At 38.9% G+C, this 20331-nt stretch overlaps 3 protein-coding genes across 11 annotated transcripts; all 3 read left to right on the forward strand.

Moving 5' to 3' along the window:
* Positions 1-245: 245 nt before the first annotated feature.
* LOC114744053 (protein DETOXIFICATION 42) lies at positions 246-6244 on the forward strand. Of its 3 annotated transcripts, none has more exons than XM_028932237.1 (14): positions 246-1145; positions 1456-1575; positions 2096-2217; positions 2514-2723; positions 2891-3081; positions 3191-3326; positions 3418-3514; positions 3680-3780; positions 4060-4223; positions 4840-4911; positions 5095-5211; positions 5303-5398; positions 5605-5726; positions 5808-6244. In XM_028932237.1, the coding sequence occupies exons 2-14, from the start codon at positions 1499-1501 to the stop codon at positions 5848-5850; spliced, it is 1548 nt and encodes a 515-aa protein (XP_028788070.1). In that variant the 5' UTR covers positions 246-1145; positions 1456-1498; the 3' UTR covers positions 5851-6244. The 3 variants fall into 3 exon arrangements, with proteins under 3 accessions (XP_028788070.1, XP_028788068.1, XP_028788069.1); XM_028932235.1 differs by having other exon boundaries at positions 247-1145; positions 1303-1575; XM_028932236.1 differs by having other exon boundaries at positions 247-1145; positions 1398-1575.
* A 1088-nt stretch (positions 6245-7332) lies between these two features.
* LOC114744051 (chromatin modification-related protein eaf-1) lies at positions 7333-11469 on the forward strand. Its single transcript, XM_028932234.1, has 6 exons — positions 7333-7408; positions 7498-7592; positions 8154-8403; positions 8485-8700; positions 8804-11301; positions 11424-11469. The coding sequence occupies exons 3-6, from the start codon at positions 8197-8199 to the stop codon at positions 11467-11469; spliced, it is 2967 nt and encodes a 988-aa protein (XP_028788067.1). The 5' UTR covers positions 7333-7408; positions 7498-7592; positions 8154-8196.
* Positions 10843-19372, forward strand: LOC114744049 (uncharacterized). Of its 7 annotated transcripts, none has more exons than XR_003740055.1 (7): positions 10843-12091; positions 12266-12447; positions 12612-12702; positions 12844-12893; positions 15025-15120; positions 18761-18871; positions 18971-19372. XR_003740055.1 is itself a non-coding variant. In XM_028932233.1 (4 exons), exons 1-3 carry the CDS (start codon positions 11507-11509, stop codon positions 12691-12693), a joined length of 849 nt encoding a protein of 282 aa, XP_028788066.1. In that variant the 5' UTR covers positions 10843-11506; the 3' UTR covers positions 12694-12702; positions 12844-13189. The 7 variants fall into 7 exon arrangements, 3 of the variants coding, with proteins under 3 accessions (XP_028788066.1, XP_028788065.1, XP_028788064.1); XR_003740052.1 differs by having other exon boundaries at positions 12612-12696; XR_003740056.1 differs by having other exon boundaries at positions 12612-12696; positions 15061-15120.
* The last annotated feature ends 959 nt before the right edge of the window (positions 19373-20331 follow it).

Genomic DNA, 20331 nt, shown 5'->3' on the forward strand with positions numbered 1-20331 from the left:
CGGAGTATCCCATACGCAACTTTTATGGCTTATGCGTCACACAATATTCAGGCGTGTGAAAGGTCATATTCTATAATTAACAAGCGCATACTAATCATACTACAGTATCACAATAAATAAGGGTGACGCTTGGAACATTTAGAACGCATAAAATTCTATATTGATTAAGCTATTTTGCAATAGAATTGATTTAACGCCCGCAATCCAATAAATTAACGTATGAAAAGGCAATGAAGCCATACATGCCAGAGAGAATCCTCTCCCGTTATCGGAGCACTTTTCTCAAGATCCACCTCTCTGGGCACGTATAATCTATTAATCTCTGCGCCACAAAGAGAAAGAAAGAAAGAAAGATAAAAAATAGAAATCCCTGGTGTCAGGAGAGAAGGAAAGAACAGAAATCCCTCTCCATTAGAGAATGATGGATCTGGTTTACGAGACAGTCCGAGTCCGGACAAGATATGATTGGAGTTATCCACATTGAGGCTTGAGCGTGATGATGTACCTAGCCGTATGGACACATGGACATCGTCGTCGGTCTGCACTAAGGCACGCCCTCTACTCATGCTATTGAACCTCGGGCTGCCACGCATCTCTGCGTTTCATTTCCAAATAAAGGATAAGTAAAGCTGAATGCCAAAACACCAGAAGGAGAAGGGGAAAAAAAAAGTATAAGCGAAGCTGCTTTTCATTTCCTGAACGGCGAATCCCCCACTTTGTGAATTTTGTGACCCTCCCTCCTACACGGAAGCCTCTATCGCCAGGAGAAAAAAAGCCATGCTTTTTGCTTATTTCCAGTTTCTAACCTCAACCCGTTTCTAGCTCAGTGTTTTACCTGCCACACATGGTTTGTGTGACGGGCATGTCCTAACTCGTTTGATACTCTGCCCCAGCGAGGGAAACTTGCTTTTCACCTGCGCTTGCAGTCAAAGGCTCTCCCTTTTTCCCATGGATTTCATAATTCACTGCTCGGAGAGACATGCGTTTAAAGGGCGTCTCTGGTCTTCAGAGTTGAAAAGTCCCACCTTCATATTTTCTTCACAGTTCGACAGTAAGTCCTCATTCAGTATATTGTGAAGTTCCTGAAGTGACCTTAAAAGCTATTGGGCAGAATTTCCTGGGAGCTTCCTTTGAAAGCGAGACAGGTAATCTTTTTTCTCTTCTTCTCCACTGTTTGACTCTGGGATAGATTCCATGTCAAACATGGGTGAATAAATGCTCCTTCTCTTTTCTTCCCAACTCTCTTTGTCACTATTAATAACCATTCTTTGACAAATTCGGTCATGCTTTCATTTTTTCTAGCGGTTGTTTCACGACGCAAATGTGGAGAATATCATCAGCGCTATAATCTCTTATTCAAGCGTTTAATATTCATCATGTGGTCATTGCATTGGCAGGAATTCTTTGTTTTCGTTTCACTTGCTGACAGGGATCAATAACTCGGCGTGTTATCAGCTACTTCTAATAAAAGCAAAGCAGCGAACACCACCTCTTGGAGATGGCTGAGAAGGATAGTTTATATTCTCCGGGAGATGGGAGGAGAATACTAATTTTCAATTTCTTCAAGGATGGCAGGTATGATATTATAGTTTTTTTATTTTTTTTTAAATCTCTGTCTTGTTTGAAAGTTCCATGCTTGAGAACCTAAACCAGTTGGTTTTGCCCATCAAACCGGAATTACTTACCGTATTTAAGACATCTCTTGGCTGAAAATTTCATCTAGTATAGTTTCATCGCGTGGTGATAAAAATGTTCGTATATATTTCCTCTTACACTTCCTTCTCGCCCTTCAATTTAAGAAGGGATACTGACAGCTGAGTGCCTGAGTTATTAACAGTGGTTAGATTCAGGTTAAGTACTTAAATGTTCAGTATTAAGTTCTCAAATAAGACTCTTTTGCATCTAAAAAATTTCGGAATCCAATTATATGGTGCTTAGCAGTAAAATATATATGCGCGCGCGCGTGTATGATAGTCCCATAAACAGGACAGAGGACATCTGTAAGCCTTGTTCTTTTTTAGTTCAGTTCTATTTTCAGCAAATATTCATATCATTTTCTTTTTCTTACATGTTATTGGTTTCACTTTGACCGCAGACTAGTTTTCAAATCTGACAATCTTGGTCGGGAAATACTGTCTATAGCATTGCCTGCAGCACTGGCTTTGACAGCCGACCCTATTGCCTCACTGGTTGACACTGCATTCATTGGCCAAATAGGTATTTTTCTTGTCATTGGTTTTTTTTTACTTCGAGCTTAATTAAATCAAAGTTTATTATAGTGAGGGTAGTTCTTTGGAAAAAGTAACATCCACAAACGGAGGATAAAGCTTTTTTAATCCAACTGAACATGGGAGAGGGAACATCCAAAACGATAAGCACTGTCTTGTGGGTATTAACTTGAAGTTATTTCGTTCTCAAGCTGCTCAACGACATAGGTTGTGTTGTCAAGCCAAATCTCCTATGTTTGTAAACTATCTTGTAATGCACCTGGGACGGGTTTTTTGTCCGTACAGGTCCTGTAGAGCTTGCTGCTGTAGGTGTTTCTATAGCACTATTCAATCAAGTATCAAGGATTGCGATATTCCCTCTTGTCAGTGTCACGACTTCTTTTGTGGCTGAGGAAGATACTCTTGGTGGAGTGAGTTCTCAAGCAGAGGAGACTGATAACTGGGAAGAAGGTGCACCTATGGATGGTGAAGCCAAAGAGTTTATACCACAAAAAGGTACCCTTCGCCCATTCTTTTGAGTTAAAAAGATAGAGCTGGTCGAGCATTACCCAGGTTTTCTATGGTTCCACTTATCCTTTGGAGCAACAATTTATCGCTCCACTGGGCTATGTATGTAAGTTTTCTACTTAGCATATTCACACCCTTTCCTTTTTCCTGATCAGATACATGTGCTGATGTTCATGACTCAGATTTGGTTGGTGGCAGCTTTAATATAGTTAACACGGAGCGTAAGAGAAGGAATATTCCTTCAGCTTCATCAGCTCTTGTTATTGGTGGAGTTCTTGGCATCATCCAGGCAATATTCCTCATATCTGCTGCAAAACCTTTGTTGAACTTCATGGGAGTAAAATCTGTAAGTACTTTTGGGATGTTTAGAGTATTTTTAATGTAGCTTTCACTTTCAGAAAAGGTCCTCGTACCAACGTGGAATGATTAGTATATAATACAGATTATTTGCACAGGACTCCCCTATGCTAAGCCCAGCTCAGCAGTATCTGACATTGAGGTCCCTTGGTGCTCCTGCCGTGCTTCTTTCATTAGCTATGCAGGGAGTCTTCCGAGGATTTAAAGACACTAGAACTCCTTTATATGCTACAGGTTTGCCTTGATAGACTCATGTAATCACAATGCCAGTGTCACAGTATCTTGCTATCATCCGATTTTAATTGTTTTTTCTGACGTAATCCAGTGGCTGGAGATGTTACCAACATAGCACTAGATCCTCTATTCATGTTTGTATTCCGCCTGGGTGTCAGTGGTGCAGCCATTGCCCATGTTATATCTCAGTATGTTTTAATTATTTAATTTCTATTTAAATGTACTAAGTGCACTGATTTAAGAATGGATGACTCTGCAAGCTTCTTTATGCAACACTATCTTGCTAGTCATCACTTTTTCTTTCCTTTTCTTTTGGTCTTTACTTCTTATTGTTTAAATGTCTGCGAATGTAGGTACCTGATTTCAGTCATACTCCTGTGGAGATTGATTGGACAAGTTGATCTTATCCCCCCTTCCATGAAGCATCTACAATTTGATCGATTTCTTAAAAATGGTCAGGGTTTATCTTTCCTGGACTGATGATCTTCAAAGTGAACAAAATTTATAACTTTATTTAGTAATGCTTTTTGTCCCCTGAATTATGACTAAGCTTGTAGGCCAATGATATGGTGCTCGAGATTATTATAGAAATAAACATTAATTGAATAAATTATTTTCTCCCCCCCCCCTTTGGGTTCAGGTTGATACTTCCCTTGGAGTTGGGGGGTTAAATTAATTAGCAATCGATTGTTGACACAGGTTTGATGTTTTGTGTTTTGTTTTTGTAATTCAGGTTTTCTATTATTAATGAGAGTCATTGCCGTAACATTCTGTGTGACACTTTCTGCATCACTAGCTGCACGGCAAGGATCAACATCTATGGCTGCATTTCAAGTCTGCTTGCAAATTTGGTTGGCAACATCTCTTCTTGCTGATGGTCTGGCCGTTGCTGGGCAGGTTTGATATGATTAGCTCCACTGTTAAACTCTATCATCTCAAAACATTCCTTAAAATATCTGTTTTGTCTTGGACTTGGAAAGCATAAAAGCCGGGGGAACAAACTTGGACATGGAACACTAAGGACTAACTCAATTCCCTCGTATTTTCAAACGCGTTAAAATATTAAAATAATCTGTGCAATGAATCAGGTCATCCAGCTCTAATTAATATATTTTGAATTCAGGAACACTGACCAATTAGTGGTCAAATAAGTAACTATCTGCTGAGTCATTTTCCTCAATTGAAATTACTTTTACTAGGATTTCCTACATCCTGAACTTAATCCTTCCTTGTGTCTTTATCTTATCTCGGGATGCATTCACCCATTAGTTATTTGGTTTCATGTCCTTCCTTGTCGGCTCCAGTAGGTCCAGACATTTTGAGGTGCCACTAATTGCATACACTCGAAAGTTCGATTGATTATGATGACCTATCTCACTTGAGAAACAAGGAAAAAGAAGGATGCATTACTTCTGTTATAGAAAGGGAATATTATATCTGTTTTAGAAAGATGCATTGTTTCACTTTTTAGCGCTTCTTGTTTGCAAAATCTGTAATAGTATTTGGGTTTCAGGCAATCCTTGCTGGTGCATTTGCTAATAAGGATCATGACAGGGCTATAGCAACCGCATCCCGAGTGCTGCAGGTGATTTACAATGAATACAATTGATATAGAACAGGGGAAGAAAGGAGGGAGGATGACTGAATAATTCTCTAAATATCAAAATAATCAAGTCTGCCAACATAGAACAATCTAGGCCTATATATGTTTTTCGTCATATTTTCTCCAAGGCGAAGTTGGTTGATGTAGTGAGCGATTACACTGCAGATGGGCGTGGTTCTGGGATTGGGGCTTGCGATTTTCCTCGGAACCGGGCTGCATTTCGGAGCTAAACTATTTACAAAAGATATTAATGTCCTCCACCTTATCAGTATTGGAACTCCGGTACTTTATTTATGTTCAAATGGGAAAGTATATCGATCTCTGTATCTTCATGAAATTGGAGGAACTTACAAATATATGAATTTCTTATCAGTTTGTTGCAGCCACTCAACCCATCAATTCCCTGGCATTTGTATTTGATGGCGTTAACTTTGGGGCATCTGATTTTGCATATTCAGCCTTCTCAATGGTGGGCATTTTCTTCCATTCCTTTTCATGCCATAAAAATGATGGAGGCGCATTTATATGCGACTCAAACAACCAAAAAAATGCTTCTGAACAATCTAACAAGGAAAACTGCTGCCTCTCATAAGTATTGACTGCTTTTCCAGTAGAAGGAGAAGTATCCATGAAAACAGAAGTAGATTTATTTCGTTACAATCTTCTTTCTCTCAGGTTGTGGTGGCAATTGTCAGCATCATTTGTCTACTTGTTTTGTCCTCTGCTGGTGGCTTCATTGGTATCTGGGTTGCTCTGACCCTTTATATGAGTCTCCGAGCATGTGCTGGCTTCTTGAGGTAGTTATTCTCAAAGATTCTCTTTTCCTAATCTTTTTCTTCTCTTTAAATTCTTATCATCTTTCCTCTGAATTGGTGCAGGATTGGAACAGGATCAGGGCCTTGGGGCTTCCTCCGGAGCTGATGGTTCCATCATCATAGTTTGATACATGATCCCACTTGGGCAAGAAAAGTTTTCTGGGGTTTTATAATTTTATTAGGCATATTCTTCTGAAGGAACCGTGCTATCTACATTGGAATAATCTGCTCGCCCTCGAGAATATGTACAGAAATATATGAAATATATATGATCAAGCTCTCGTGTGACTGCTGAGGATTCGTGAGGTTCATGGTCGTTGATGTCATCGGCGCTCTATCCCCCTTGGTTTCTATTCACAGCAGGTCAAAAGTATGTCTGATGGGTCTCGGTCCGTCAAGGTCTGTAATGATTGGCCCAATTATGTTAAAAATCGTTTTTTTTTTCCAACAATTATTTTATTAAATATTGAATATTGATCAGAGAGACAAATAATTGTTTACACGCCACTCAAATTCAAATATGCGCAGCACTAATGAACAAATTAGTCAAATCATTCTCTTAAAACACACATAATTATTTCAATAACCACATGCTAACTGCTTTTTCAGTAAAAGTAGCATTTCGAGTTATAAATGAAAAATCACTGTGTAATACTCCTCCGATCCTTAATATAAGATCCATTTAACTAATTTGATTAGATTAAGGAAGTTAGGTAAGTTAGTTAATTATAAGAAATGTGACACGTTTTTCCTAAAACACCATAATCATCTTTCTTAATACCCCCTCTCCCTCTTCTACTTGATTATGGTTGAAGGAGTATTTATAGGGGCAATTTAGAGAAAATTGATAAATATGATAAATGGGTCTTATATTTAAGACCACAACCAACTCTACAATTGGGTCCTATATTAAGGACCGGAGGAGTACTATCTTCAATCTTTAATATAAATATTAATTTGATTTTTAATTTGGTCTTAAATATAAGAGTCTAATTTACCTGGTTTTTAATATTTAGCTATTTTTTTTCCTTCAATAACCTATACAGTGATTGCATATCTTATAGAGTTATCATTAATTCTAATTTGAACACATGATTAATAGGATTAATAATTATATCTTAAGGAAGACAACATCTATCTACTATAATAATTAACCTTTTAAATCTTTCTAAATTAGTCAACTAGATCTTATAGGGGGTGTCTGGGTAGCCCTAAAATCACTTCTCATAAAGTATTTTTTCGTAAATCGAGATAAATTTCTTCATATACCGTAAAAGCACTTTTAAAATCAGGGTTTTGTTTCTAGCGAAACACTTCCTAAGTATATATGATAGTAATCATTATTTGAATCTGGTAATAGTAAGTAAAAAATAATTTTTTCAAAGAAAAAACCTTGAGTGAAACCTGAAAAGGGGAAAAAGCAAGACTGCAGGGGAGAGAGGCAAAAGAAAAACGCCCGAGGGGTCTCGCCCTACTTCCTTGGCGGACGCTGAAAACGTTGTCGTTTTATAGGGGCGGGCCCCTTGCTTGCCGTCTCTCGTATAAAGGATGTGCCACACTCTCTGGGCTCCATCTTCATAAGCCCTCCGGCCATCGCCCGCTCGTTAAACGTGATCTTTGCCACTGCGGACATCCCGGTGAACCCTTGTATCGTGAGGTTCAAGGTACATTTCCTAAACTCAGGTTTTCTGCTGCCAAATTACAAGTTACATGATCTTCGATAACTCGGAAAATTCTTTATTTTCTTTTTCAGCTGGTTATTGCTTGGTCGGGGTTTAAGTTGTCGAACCGAATCGAACGCAGTTGTCTTTTAGATTCAGGTACCGGATCTTTTGGCAAAGCTTCAAGGTTACATCTTTTCGCCATGTTGTGCTTTTTGGTTGCCGAGACGTTGGAGGAATAAGGAATCCATCATCTCAGTACTCTTCATTTCATGCCCGCCCGGACTGAATACCCGTTCCTTTTTTCTTCATTCCAATTTTTTCCCCATAGTCTGTGTGCTAATCTTTGCCTTTTCTTCTTGTGAAAACCGATGCTGTACCGACTTTCGGGCAATTTCTGATTACCTTTTTTTTTTTTTTGTTGCTTTTGTATGTCTTGTTGAAATTGAAAGTGGTCCCTTCCTGCATCAGAAATATTAGTTGTTGTTCTTGTTTTCATGCTTTCACGTGGGCGTGATTAACTGTGGGATAGGCGGTAGTTAGTTTATGGTACGGAAACTAGTATTTTACTGATCCTTTTTCCAATTTTTGAAGAGCCCGTCTATCGCGTTATATAATGTCAAGTAGAATACTTTCAGTTTGTTTCGTAATTACTTGTCTGATTAATGCTCTGATGTCTTTCATTCATTTCATTTCCCATTTCGATTGGTATATGTTATATGTGAGATACTCGCCCTAATGTGTTCAGGTTTTATGCATGCTTGGAGCTGAATCCAAATTTACAGGTCAACATGGGATTTGATAACGAGTGCATAGTGAACATTCAATCCCTTGCTGGAGAATACTTCTGTCCCGTTTGTCGGCTTCTTGTTTATCCAAATGAAGCATTGCAATCTCAATGTACTCATTTATACTGCAAACCATGCTTGACCTACATAGTGAGCACTACAAGGGCTTGCCCTTATGATGGATACCTAGTGACTGAAGCAGATTCCAAGGTTGTTTTCCTTCTATTCTTTCCAAGGTGCTCCTGTGCGAACTAGCTTATTCTGGTGCTTATGTGTAACTGCTCATTGCAGCCTCTCACAGAGTCAAATAAGGCACTTGCTGAAACTATTGGAAAGGTAGCAGTTCATTGTCTGTATCACAGGAGCGGATGCACGTGGCAAGGATCTCTGTCTGAGTGCACATCTCACTGTTCTGGATGTGCTTTTGGCAATTCTCCTGTTGTCTGCAACAGGTGTGGGATCCAAATAGTGCATCGTCAAGTACAGGAACATGCACAAAACTGTCCTGTGAGTTCCACTTATTCGTCTTATTTACTGATAGTTGATTATAAAAAATTTTCTTATGTATTTATTTTTAATAGGGTCGATTCTTGTGCTTGTTGATTACCAGGGGGTGCAAGCTCAGGCGCAACAGCCTGAGGCTACCCAGAACCCTTCAGCTAGTGGTGCTGATGCTTCTACTGATCCAAACCAGACTGCTGCTCACGTTGGAGCGACAGCTTCTCAAGCTCTTGCTTCTCAGACTGTGGCTGCAACTACTGCACCTGGGCAGGATATGAATATGCTAGCCAATACAACTCCTCAGACTCAATCTTCAGTTCCGACTGTTGTGCATCCAAATGCAGAGCAATGGTATCAACAACAGCAATATCAGCAATACTACCAGCAATACTCCGGATATGACCCATACCAACAGCAGTATCAACATCAGTATCCCTATCAATCAACTGTGGCTCCACAGTACCAGCAGTACACACAGGCTTATGGCCAGTCCCAGCCTCAATCTCAACTGCAGCCCCAGCCTCAGGCTCTAACACAAGCTCAGCCACAACCTCAACCACAGCCTCAACCACAGACTCAGGCACAGGGGCATTCTCAATCAATTCCCCATGCACCCGTGGCCCTGCAGTCTCAGAACCACATGCAAGTTAGCCAACAACAGCAACTTCAGCCTACTGTACAGCAGCATAGTCAGATTCAGTCACTGGGGAACCCATCTGTCCATGGCCCCCCTCAGTCGCAGCATTATCCATATCTTCAAGGTCAACCTGCCCCCTCTCAGCCTCAATCCCAACAATCTTTGCAAATGCCTCAATATCAGCAGCCTCATCCTCAGATGCAACAATCACAACCTCAAGTTCAACAGCCAGCTCAGAATTTTCCAATTTCTCAACCTCAGGTTCATCAACACGTGCCTCATGCTCCAGTCCCACATATTTCCCAGTCCCAGATGCATCCACAACAGCCCAACCTCCCCGGGGCTCTTAATCTTCAGCCTCAAACGCAAAATACGTCAGCACATGCAGTGACAGGTCATCACTCTTATCCTCAACCTCAGGCTCATCAGAATATGCAGATGGGAGCCCCTCAACGTCCTATGAACATGCATCCTCCTCAGGGTGGGCCTTTACCCCATTCTCAGCGGCATGGCCAGATGCAGAATCAATTCCCTCAGCAATTTCCAATGATGCGTCCCCATCAATCTCATGCTATGTTTCCAAATCAGCAACAGCCCGCATTGTTTCCTGCATCTGTTCAGGGCCAACATATTCCTCCTCAACAGCAACAACTTTATGGTCCTGGTCAACAACCTGCCCAAGTCAACCATCGTCCTGTTGTGCAGCCATTGCCTCCACAGTCTTTTGTACAGCAGCAGATGCCTATGCCATCTCACCTACGTCCCCAAGGTCCAGCTCCTTCATTTCCTGAACATGCTCAAACTTATCCGCAGCAGCTTACAAATGTTGCATTATCACATAACCCTCAGTCCAATCAGTCTCAAAATGCCATGGGGAGGCCTTTGTTGCCCAATCATACAGTGCCATCACAACCATTTGCACAAGCTGCTAATGTCTCCCTGGTTAGGCCGACGCATGCTGGTGCTGGCCACTTGCATGGAAATCAGAATATGATTGTTGGGCCCAATAATCAAGTACAGGCCTCTTCGGATCTGCTGTCCAGATCTTCAGATCCATATGGCAAACAAGGTGCTCTCAATGAGAAAAAATCTGATTCTGCTTCTGGAATACCTGGTAAAACCGTGAAGGATGTGGATAAAATGCCTTTATCAGAATCAGAAGTAAAAATTGGAAAAGAAATTAAGCAAGATGAAGTTGCGAATGAGCAAAATGGTGAAGGTGTGCAGCCTGGGCAGACAACAGGCATGAATGCCAGTGCACTAGGAAATGCTAATGTGTTGAACAAAAATTCTGTGAAGGAAGAGGCTGCTGGAAGTAGTTGGCAGCCTTTAAATGGAGATAAATCAGGTGATGCGGTATCTGGGGTTCAGAGCAATACTGTCAATGACCATTCTGGTGTGAAAGACAAGGAGATTCAAGATGATCATCGGCTGAATGATTCACAACCTGGTAAGCAGCAGAATGATGATATGCCCACTTCAAAACCTCCTTTGGATGCTGATAATGCTGCCTCAGGTGTCGCCCAAACCCCTGGTACTCCTCAAGGTCCTGGGGTTAATGAACACAGAAATATAACTCCACTTGGTCATGGGCAGTCTGGTGGATGTCAGCTTTCTCGCCCAGATCTCTTTGCTGATCAGGGCAAGTATCGTAGCCCTGCCGGCCAAAGTTTTCTGGCTCATTCTAGTGGAATTCCAAGTCGATACAACCAAGGTCAAGCACCTTTTCATCTTGGTGCATCCAATTTGCCAAGTGTTGAATCCGGTGTAAGGCCACAGTTTGGTACTGGAGATGTGCGTGGTGGAACAACAAATTTACCACCACATGCTTCTGAATCCTACCCGCATCCAAGGCCTGGTTACTTTAATGGTCCCCATGGTGTTGGATCAGATGAAGAAAGGTTCAAGCCTTTCCCCATTCCTGGCCAACACAATATTGAACGAAGAGAGTTTGAAGGTGATCTCAAGAGGTTCCCTGCGCCTTATGCAGATGCTGAGCCCATTTCAAAATATGGGGGCCATTCTACAGGTCCACATAATAGAGGTTCCCATGAGTTAAATTATAGCAGTGGGTCAAAGTTGAATCCTGCAGATGGTGTTACCTCAAGATTGTTTCCTCCCCCTTTTTCTTTAAATGATGTTGGAGATAGACCAATTGCTTTCCATGATGATGCCATGGTGAAATCTGATACTCATCGCAGTGATTATCTTGGAATAGGTTCAAGACATGGGATGCATCACATGGATGGTCCAACTTCGCGAAGTCCTATTGGTGAACATGCTGAAATGTATTTGGGGAGAGCTGGTGTCCATTCTGTTGGTATTGCTAGTAAGTCAAGCGTGTATGACTTTGATGGAAGAGATCCACGTCATTTTGGTGACTCATTTGGCAGTGCATTCCGTGATAGTAGATTTTCTAATTTGCCGAGCCATTTTCATAGAGGTGAGTTTGAGGGTCCTGGTAGCATGCGAGTTGGTGAACATCCAAGGGGTGAATTCATTGGTCAAGATGACTTTACTGGGCATTTTCGGAGGGGTGATCGTTTGGGTCCTCATAACATGCCAAGACATTTGCCATTTGGGGAGCCTCTTGGTTTTGGTGCCCCTGCTGGTCATGTGCGAGCTGCTGAACTTGGTGGTCGTCACAGTTTTGAATCTTTCAATAGAGGTAACAGATCGGGTCACCCGCGGCTTGGTGAGCCTGGGTTTAGGAGCAGCTTTTCCTTTCCAGGGTTTCCTAATGATGGTGGACTAATAACGGTTAAGTATTGACTCATTATATATTTATTTTCTGCCCATTGTACTTGAAGAATGATTAAGACTCGAGCTATAAAGTTGGGTCAATTTAAATTTTAATATTTTTGAAACTTTTAAGATTTCTTCCCCTTGCTATTTATATATACCTTTGTGCGTGTTTTCTTTTGTGTTTTTCAGGGAGATATTGGATCCTTTGATAATCCGAAGAGAAGGAAGGCAAGCATGGGGTGGTGTCGGATATGTAAAGTTGACTGTGAAACTGTTGAAGGGTTGGACATGCATTCTCAAACAATGGAGCACCAGAGGATGGCCGTGGATATGGTTAAAAGCATCAAACAGAATGCTAAAAAACAAAAATTGTAAGTTTATTTTCTGATTGTTAGAGTAATGACAACAATAATCTCTAACAGTTGTCATTTTGGAGACAACGATTTCTTTGATTCTTCTAGAAAACTTAAATTTTCCTTGGGAAGATAAACCCCTTTATTGCTTTGTAATGTGATTTATTCACTAATTTTTGTAGAACACCTAGTGAACAATCCTCAATTGAAGATGGGAGCAAGTCAAGAAATGCTAGCTTTGAGGGCCGTGGAAATAAGCACTGAGCTGTAGGGGTTTGCTGCAACTCTAGTCTTGTGTCTCACTTGTGCACTTCTCATCAAAAGATGTTCCTGTGGCATTATTGCATTTAGCAATACTCATCTCTCTATGCCATTTTCTAGTTGAGGTGGTTTATGTTACTTTTGTCATTTCAGGTTGCTGCCATGTTAATGGGGATGGTTTTTGGATCTGGAGTACTGTGGCAGTTAAGTTTAACGGCTTTTGAATTTGAAATCTATAATTTGAAACTAGGATAGTTTTCTCGATTTGTTATAGCAAAGAGTTTCTACCTTCTCGTTTTGCGTATGATGAGGTACAATTTTTCTAGATAGCAATTATGCCCTATCTTTATAGCTGCTCCATGATAATTTCACGTTTATTGTAACTGAATATTCTAGTCTAGATTGTCTTGTTCCTTGATGCAAAGTTTGAATCTTCAGATTTTCTATGCTTATGACTGCACCATGTGTAATTATTTGAGTAATTGGATATCTGATAATAGAATGTTACCCTGTTGTAGACTGCAGTACACTCATTCATAAAGGGTTCTTAAATTGCATCATAATTGTCAAATTAAGCCTTAGAAACCTACCAAGGAATTTGAATTTATCCACCGGATCATTTGGAGAATAAATTTGATGATGCAAATTTGCTTCGGAATTCTTACTAACAGGATTTCCATAACGAGCTGCATAATTACAAAAGTAGAATTGGTTTCATACTGTCAAGTCGTACTCTCAATTTAGTTCAATTCAGTTGTTAGCAATAGATAAAACACCTGATATTTAGCTAACGACTACTTAACACGTGTTAAAATGGAAAGGAGGAATCCAAAATTTTAAAATTTGTTTCTTTTCTACGAAGAGGGATTTCCTTGGTGACTTGAAAGGAACAGGATTTGACCGAATCCTTTAGAAACATGGTGATTGACAGCGAATTTTCCATCTAAAATCTTCCTAGATTTCAACCTATGTATACACGTGGAACCTGATAAACTTGCTTAGGTGGGGATGAACTGAAACATGGATCACCATTTCAGGAGAATCAATATTTGCCCCTGTTTTCATAGGAAAAGCATTCACTAGGTTTATCTGGAGACTTTTTCCCTCCTAGTAATGAGAATTTTCTTTTTTTCCTTTGTGAGAGATGCGACTGTTTTCTTATTCCCTATATAATATGATCACACAATTCTTTAATGCCCCTCCTAATTGTTGGAGGTAAAGGTGGAATTCTTTATCGTTTTAAAAACTCATAATTAACTGTTCTACACCAAACTGAATATCAGAAGTTTATGATTTATCCTGCCCTTCTATTTCTTTCCTGATTAGCCATCCAACAAGAAGTTTGTCCTTTTCCATTCCTTATTATTGGTTGCCTTTTTCTTTTCATGCCTTCCTATTCGAGGCTTTTTATACTTTGCTAGACTTTTTAAATTGGGTCGCTAGACCTTATTGTGATCCTGTGTAGTTCTTCAATTGGACTGCAATATGTAAATGAAGGTTTACAATTGTTAAACACTCCAGATTTTTAATAATTTTGGACTCTATTGTTACTTAGCCTCGATGTTGTAATTCTGCTGCCAACAATTTTGATATTTTTATCAATGACAAGACTAGTCTTAGCATTCTTGTTGCTAAGGAGAACGGTGTTGTGTGCCAGATTGGAGTGCCATGTAGTGGTACTTCCATCGGATGTGTGAGGGTTTTGGAGTAGTCATTGGTCAATTTGGAGTAAACAATAAAACAACAATAAGGATGCCTGTGATTGTTTGTTTGAAGCATGAAGTAGAAGAATTGTGTGCCTTAAGTTTTGGAGTATTTGTTGCGTTTGAGCAATATGAACTACTTTTCTTGTAAATAGTGCAATATTATATTGGTGCAGTGCTGTGTTGTTGTTGTTGTAGAGCAATGTGTTCTGATGCTTCGTTTGAAGGAGTTTAAATGGAATAGTGGCTGGGTGAATCAATTGGTTTTAACAGATGTTTGTTAACTAGGAGACTTAGGCCACATCAATCTTCGATGCAATGTGACGCAATGTGACATCAGCTGTTAGCTTTTGATGGTTCTTTGGAAAGTATAGTTGTGAGTGATGTTACAAATTACATTCATTTAGGTTAAAGCTTGGAGAAGTCATTTTTTAAAGTAATATTGGGAAGAAAATGAAACAAATATACTGGTCAAAATAGGATGCGTTCCCCAAGTAAAAGTCACCTTTAGTGCATTTCTGTCCTTTCATTAATTTGAATTGCATACCAAAATTTCTAAGTTAGCTATGCTTTTTGATGTGATGTAAGTAAATTTTTTTTTATTTGTGGTAAAATTTCTTTTCTATAATAGATTTTGAATTCATCCTATCTTTGTTCGGGGGAGCAGACAACAAAAGGCTGAAACTTCAGTGGAACAATTTACCTGGTCGTCTTTGTATGTGCTGTGGTAAGAATTTGCTGGTAGCCAACTTACAACCTAGTGTTGAATTCTATGCTTGGTGAAATTTTTTGGCGCTTTCCTTTTGCCTTTTTCAACAAGTTATTGCATAGTTCGTACTCAAGGCTAAATTGCTGGAGTTGAAAGCCTGATATTAGTATTATTTATGAAGACTGCAATAACAAAAAATACTTGTGTGGTTTTTATGTAATCTTTTACATGATTGGGATCTAAATTAGCTGAGGTGAACGCGTTTGTCTAAGCCAAACCCGAAGCCTGACAGAAACAATTGGTTTTAATGATTATAAGTGGGCTAATATCTCTGGTTTGAACTTGCTTGGGTTATTAATCAAAGAAGGTGAGCGGGATTTTATCAGTGAAAAAAAAGAGGGGGGGGGGGTTAGGGGGTGGGGATGAGTGATCTGAAAGTGTGTTGGTGTATTTTTTATGACTTGGAACTTGGAAGTAGTACAGGGTCCTTCATATAGAATGGTAAAACATACTAACAGACAAAATACTCTTAAATATTATGAAAGGACACAACAGCCTAACAGACTTGAATTCCTTCAACACCTGTCAATTCGAAGCACTCTTCTACAACTCATATGCACCTAGATGAGTTCTGAATTCATCAAGAACAGTGCTTGGGGTTCCCTTTGTGATTGTTGCATATTGTGATGCAACAACCACAGATCTTTACAAATGAGAATTTTCCAACAAATCAGTACCTTGCTTTCTTGACTTCAACCCAGAAGCCACATGATTGGAAATGCCCATCGCATTTTTCTTGTCATCCCTTTCAGAGGGTCTTTCACATACTTGATCTGTAACAGCTTAATTGAGCCATCCTTTTGAGGGCCTTCACTTCAATACCTTGAAAATAGCTAAGTGAGCCAAGATATTCGATGAAAATCCCCTTCCCAGCTTTTCAATCGTATCTTTAATTCATTGATCTGTGGAACCTGTGATGAGTATGTCATCCGCTTAAACCAAAACGTAAGTTGCATCAGTAGGTGTGACTCTAAATGAAAATTAACGGTCACGTTTGCTCAGCTGAAACTTGTATTTAATCAAGGCAGCACCCAATCTTTCAAACCAAGGGCTTGTTTCAGGCCATATATAGCCTCATTGAGTCTACCCAGTAATTGATTGTTGCTGCTTTCAAAGCCTGGGGCTTGTTGCATATAATCTTCCTCTTGCAACAGTCCTTTGAGGAAAGCATTATTCCCATCAATTTATGAAAAAGGCCATCCTCTAGTGTGAGCTATAAGGACAAGACTTTATAACTGGACCGAATGCTCCTTTGTAATCGTGCCCCCCTGAAACCCTTTTGTAACCACGTGGACGTCTAGCAATTGAGCCATCAACATTTTTCTTGATTTTGAACGCCTTTATACATCCTACTGCTTCTCTTCCAGGTGCTAAATTTACTAGTTACTGGGCATCATTGTTCATTAGTGCTTTATACTCTCCTTCCATAGCTTTCTTCAACTGAGGAGTATTGGGGGCGTCAATAACAGAGTTAGGTTCTGTTCTTCAAATACCCTTTCAATTTCCTGACATGGAGCAAGTAACAAGATTGATAAAACATTGTGAGAAGTCCCTGGGCTGCTGTGAGACAAATCTGAACTATTACAACGTTAACTTGTACACTGTACAACTCCGGAGGCTAATCTATTTGATTCCTCTCATTCATTTGTTGATTGCTGAACAGAAGAGGAGCTTTGCATGCCTGATTGGTGTGAATCATGATTTCTGGATGTCTGATTTTTTGAAAAGTCCAGAGCTGCTGCTTCTGTTAGGTTCTGATTCTGAATATTTGGAGCCTGAAAAGTTAGGATAATTTGAAAAAGGAAACTAACTATTGTACCAGGCTCTTGTTCACTGGTTGTTGAACAAGTGCTTCGATTTAATTACTTCTACACTCCTTAACAAAATTCAGCTACATACTATGAGCAAGGTTTCTATTTTTGCCTGTTGGAACTGGTGCTTCAACAAGTGACCGAGTTTGTGGAGTGGGGGTGAGTCATATGCTTTCTGTTTTATGGCTGTAAATCACTGTTTTGACATGATTTTTTTTTTATGTTGAATGATCATAATGGAATCCTTCTAGCGCAATGCTTGTGATAACCTTTGTATTGGTCTGATGTGATAGAATGTTCTAGTTTTGCTTTTCATGCTATCATGTTGGAAATAACATTTAGGGTGTCAGCTAGTTTTTTTGACTCACAAGGAGAGAATATATCCTGATGGTATAGTGGTGTTAGATAAAATGGAGTAATTAATTTGTCTCCTGTTATTCCCATGTTGTTGAATTTCACGTACTATTGCTAAAATCTCATTTTGCTAGTTAAGATTTTGTATCATCTTTCAATATTTTGATCACTGTCTTTTGGGCTCTAATTGAATCTGAGGTATGCTTATTTGCAATTATGGGCTTCAATCTGTCCCTCGCCATATATTTTTTATTCAGGTTTGCGCCTTTTAATACTTAATTTTTGTTACTAGACTCTATTTGAACTTGAAAAATATCCTGTTGCCTTCGCGAAATATATGTTATTGGCCCATTGGTTCAAATATTTATTGAGTCTATCATTTGTTGACTGCCCAAGTTGTGTAGTCTGATGTTAGTGCCGAGTGCCCATGATTTATTTTTTTGCTGTACAACTGTGTAATATAGTAAACAAATGTCTGGATCAAAGTTCTTTCCCTTGCAATTTGCCATGATTCTACAATTAGTTTTACTCACTCAGAACTTCAGAAGCGAAGGTTATATTCTAAAATCATAGAAAAGCCTTATTTTTATATGGTTATCAAATTAAGGATTACCTCTAGTTAGGCATGCCTTTAGTTAACTGGCCTGGAAATCTGTAATCAGTCAAACAAGAGATCAACTTTTTATAAAATTGGCTAATAGCTAGAAGAATCGCTCTTACTGTTATTGCGTAGCTCCTCAAATAGACTTGGAGCGTGACATCAAACCCTTCGAGAGCCTTGCAGTAGTTACTGGAAACTTTGGAAATAGCTGGAATGCTGGTTAATTGGATGCAATGGGCTAAAGAGAAATGATTGCACCATCTGATGCTTTAGTGATGTGTTAGGGTTTTAGATGTTATACAGATAGTTGCAGGGAAATATGCGTCTAAGCTCTACCATTATCTGAGTAAGAAACAAGTTTAGGAACATCTAATTCAAAATTTTTGCATGCCTAGGTAACAATTTTTTCTTTCTCTGTGAAAAGGATGCATTTAGTAGACCAGGCCATGTTTAGCAAATATATAATCCCTTGATATGTATGAAAATCAGTAGTGTCATGAGGGTATATAGTCCGGTCCTTGGCGATGGGAAAGCAATTTAGAAGATAATTTAGCAGGATTATATCTCATTTTACACTAAAATGAATCGCTTGTGAAGTTGAAATTGATAATAGATAGGATTTTGTCAATCGTACAAGTCTACCTAAATATTGGGTTGGAACATCGGTTTAAAGAAGCATTAGCATAACTCAAGGCGGGGCCAAAGCAAGTTTTGCATGACCAAAAGAAAATTGCTCAGGTGATTGTGTGGCCCCTCATGTGCGAGGTATTATTCCATTATATATTCAGATCTAACATATTATTTTGAAGTTGGGAAAGAATTTTTTTGCAAGGAGCATGTGAATGAAGAATCTTGCTTGTTTGGGCATTCTGTGGTGTGTCGTATCATTTGTGATGTGGCCGGTGCAAATTTATCATTGTTTTATTCTGCTACCGGAATTGATGTAAGTATGCTGAACGATGGTGAATGTGATGCTTAATTGAGAGCAACGGGAGATGTGTGTTATTGTAAATTGCTGATTCCCCGTGTCTCCGACGGACAGTCATTAGCATGCCGGTGGATAAAGTTAAGCGAAGGGGTGTGAAGAGGAAACTACATAGTACATACGGAGTACTTTCGCTATGTTTCGAGTAATAAGAAGTTGAGGTGTTAAGCAACCTGCTGCCCAAGGAGTTGCCATTCTCCATCACCTGAACTTGCTACAGCCGTGTCTCCCACAATTTTCTCTTTTGCTATCAAAAATAATAGTCAGTAGTCACTTAATGCAGATTTGAATCTCCTCGAGGGACACTCAGATCAAAAAAATAAAATAAAGAAAAAATAGCGATATTTACCCTAAAGGGCCCCCTTTTTCTGTTGTAATTGTATTTTCAGTGACAAAAAACAATGGCAGTGTAATTTTCTGGCCTTGTTTAATGTTACATTACTCCATTCATGTTTTCCACCTCCACTTTCACATGGTGAATGTTAATCGTTCTTCTTTTTACCTTTTATTCCTCCGCAATGTATAATGGGCTCCAGGTGTTCTGCAGGGGCAAAATTTCTTTTTTGAAAAAAAAAAGATCTCACGGCAACCTTGGAATTAGGGTGCAACGGTCATGCTATGGAGAAATGGAAACGTCGATTTCTCTACTATTATTTTGGGTTCTAATTATAAAAACTAATTGATTAATTTGAGGAGATTAAAAAAATAAGTTAGTTATCTGTAATAAATAGGTGTTTTTTTTAAAATATTCTTGCTAATCAAATGTGTTGGTTAGAAATACTATTAGTAGAAGAATTATTTGGAAAAAAATGTATAAATACAAGAAATAAAGTGGATTAGGGTCTTATAATTATAATCAAATTAAAAGTCAAACGAAGTATTATATTAAGGACCGGAGATAGTATTATATTGTGGAGACATATATTGAAAATACTAGAGGCCCCACAGTGATGAATTCTAAATAATTTTGACCATTTAATTGTCAAATGTCCATCTTATCTACAAAATTTAACTACACGCGTACTTTGCGGGCAAATAAAAACTAGGTCTTGTTGTTTTAAAAAAGAAACTATGTTTAATATGTATATATAATTGTAATATTTTATCTTTGGGGGAGCTGGACAATAAAGGATAATTTATTCTTGATTTCTTTGGTACATTTTTTTGGCCAGCAATTTCTTCCATATATACTATCTCCAATTTTTAATATAAAAGCTTATTTAATTTTTAATTTGATCTTAAATATAAAATCTCAATCTACTTTGTCTTTTATACTTATCCACTTTTTTCAAAGTAGTTCTTGTAATAGTTATACATGTTAAGGTTTCCATCAAATGATAATTCTAGCTAATATACATGATTAGTAAGGATACTTTAGACAAAACAATACTTATTTATTATAAATAACTGACTTAACT

This window comes from Neltuma alba, unplaced genomic scaffold (genome assembly GCF_004799145.2).
Source record: "Neltuma alba isolate B1F8T4 unplaced genomic scaffold, ASM479914v2 tig00004251_pilon, whole genome shotgun sequence".
Classification (NCBI taxonomy): Eukaryota; Viridiplantae; Streptophyta; class Magnoliopsida; order Fabales; family Fabaceae; genus Neltuma; species Neltuma alba.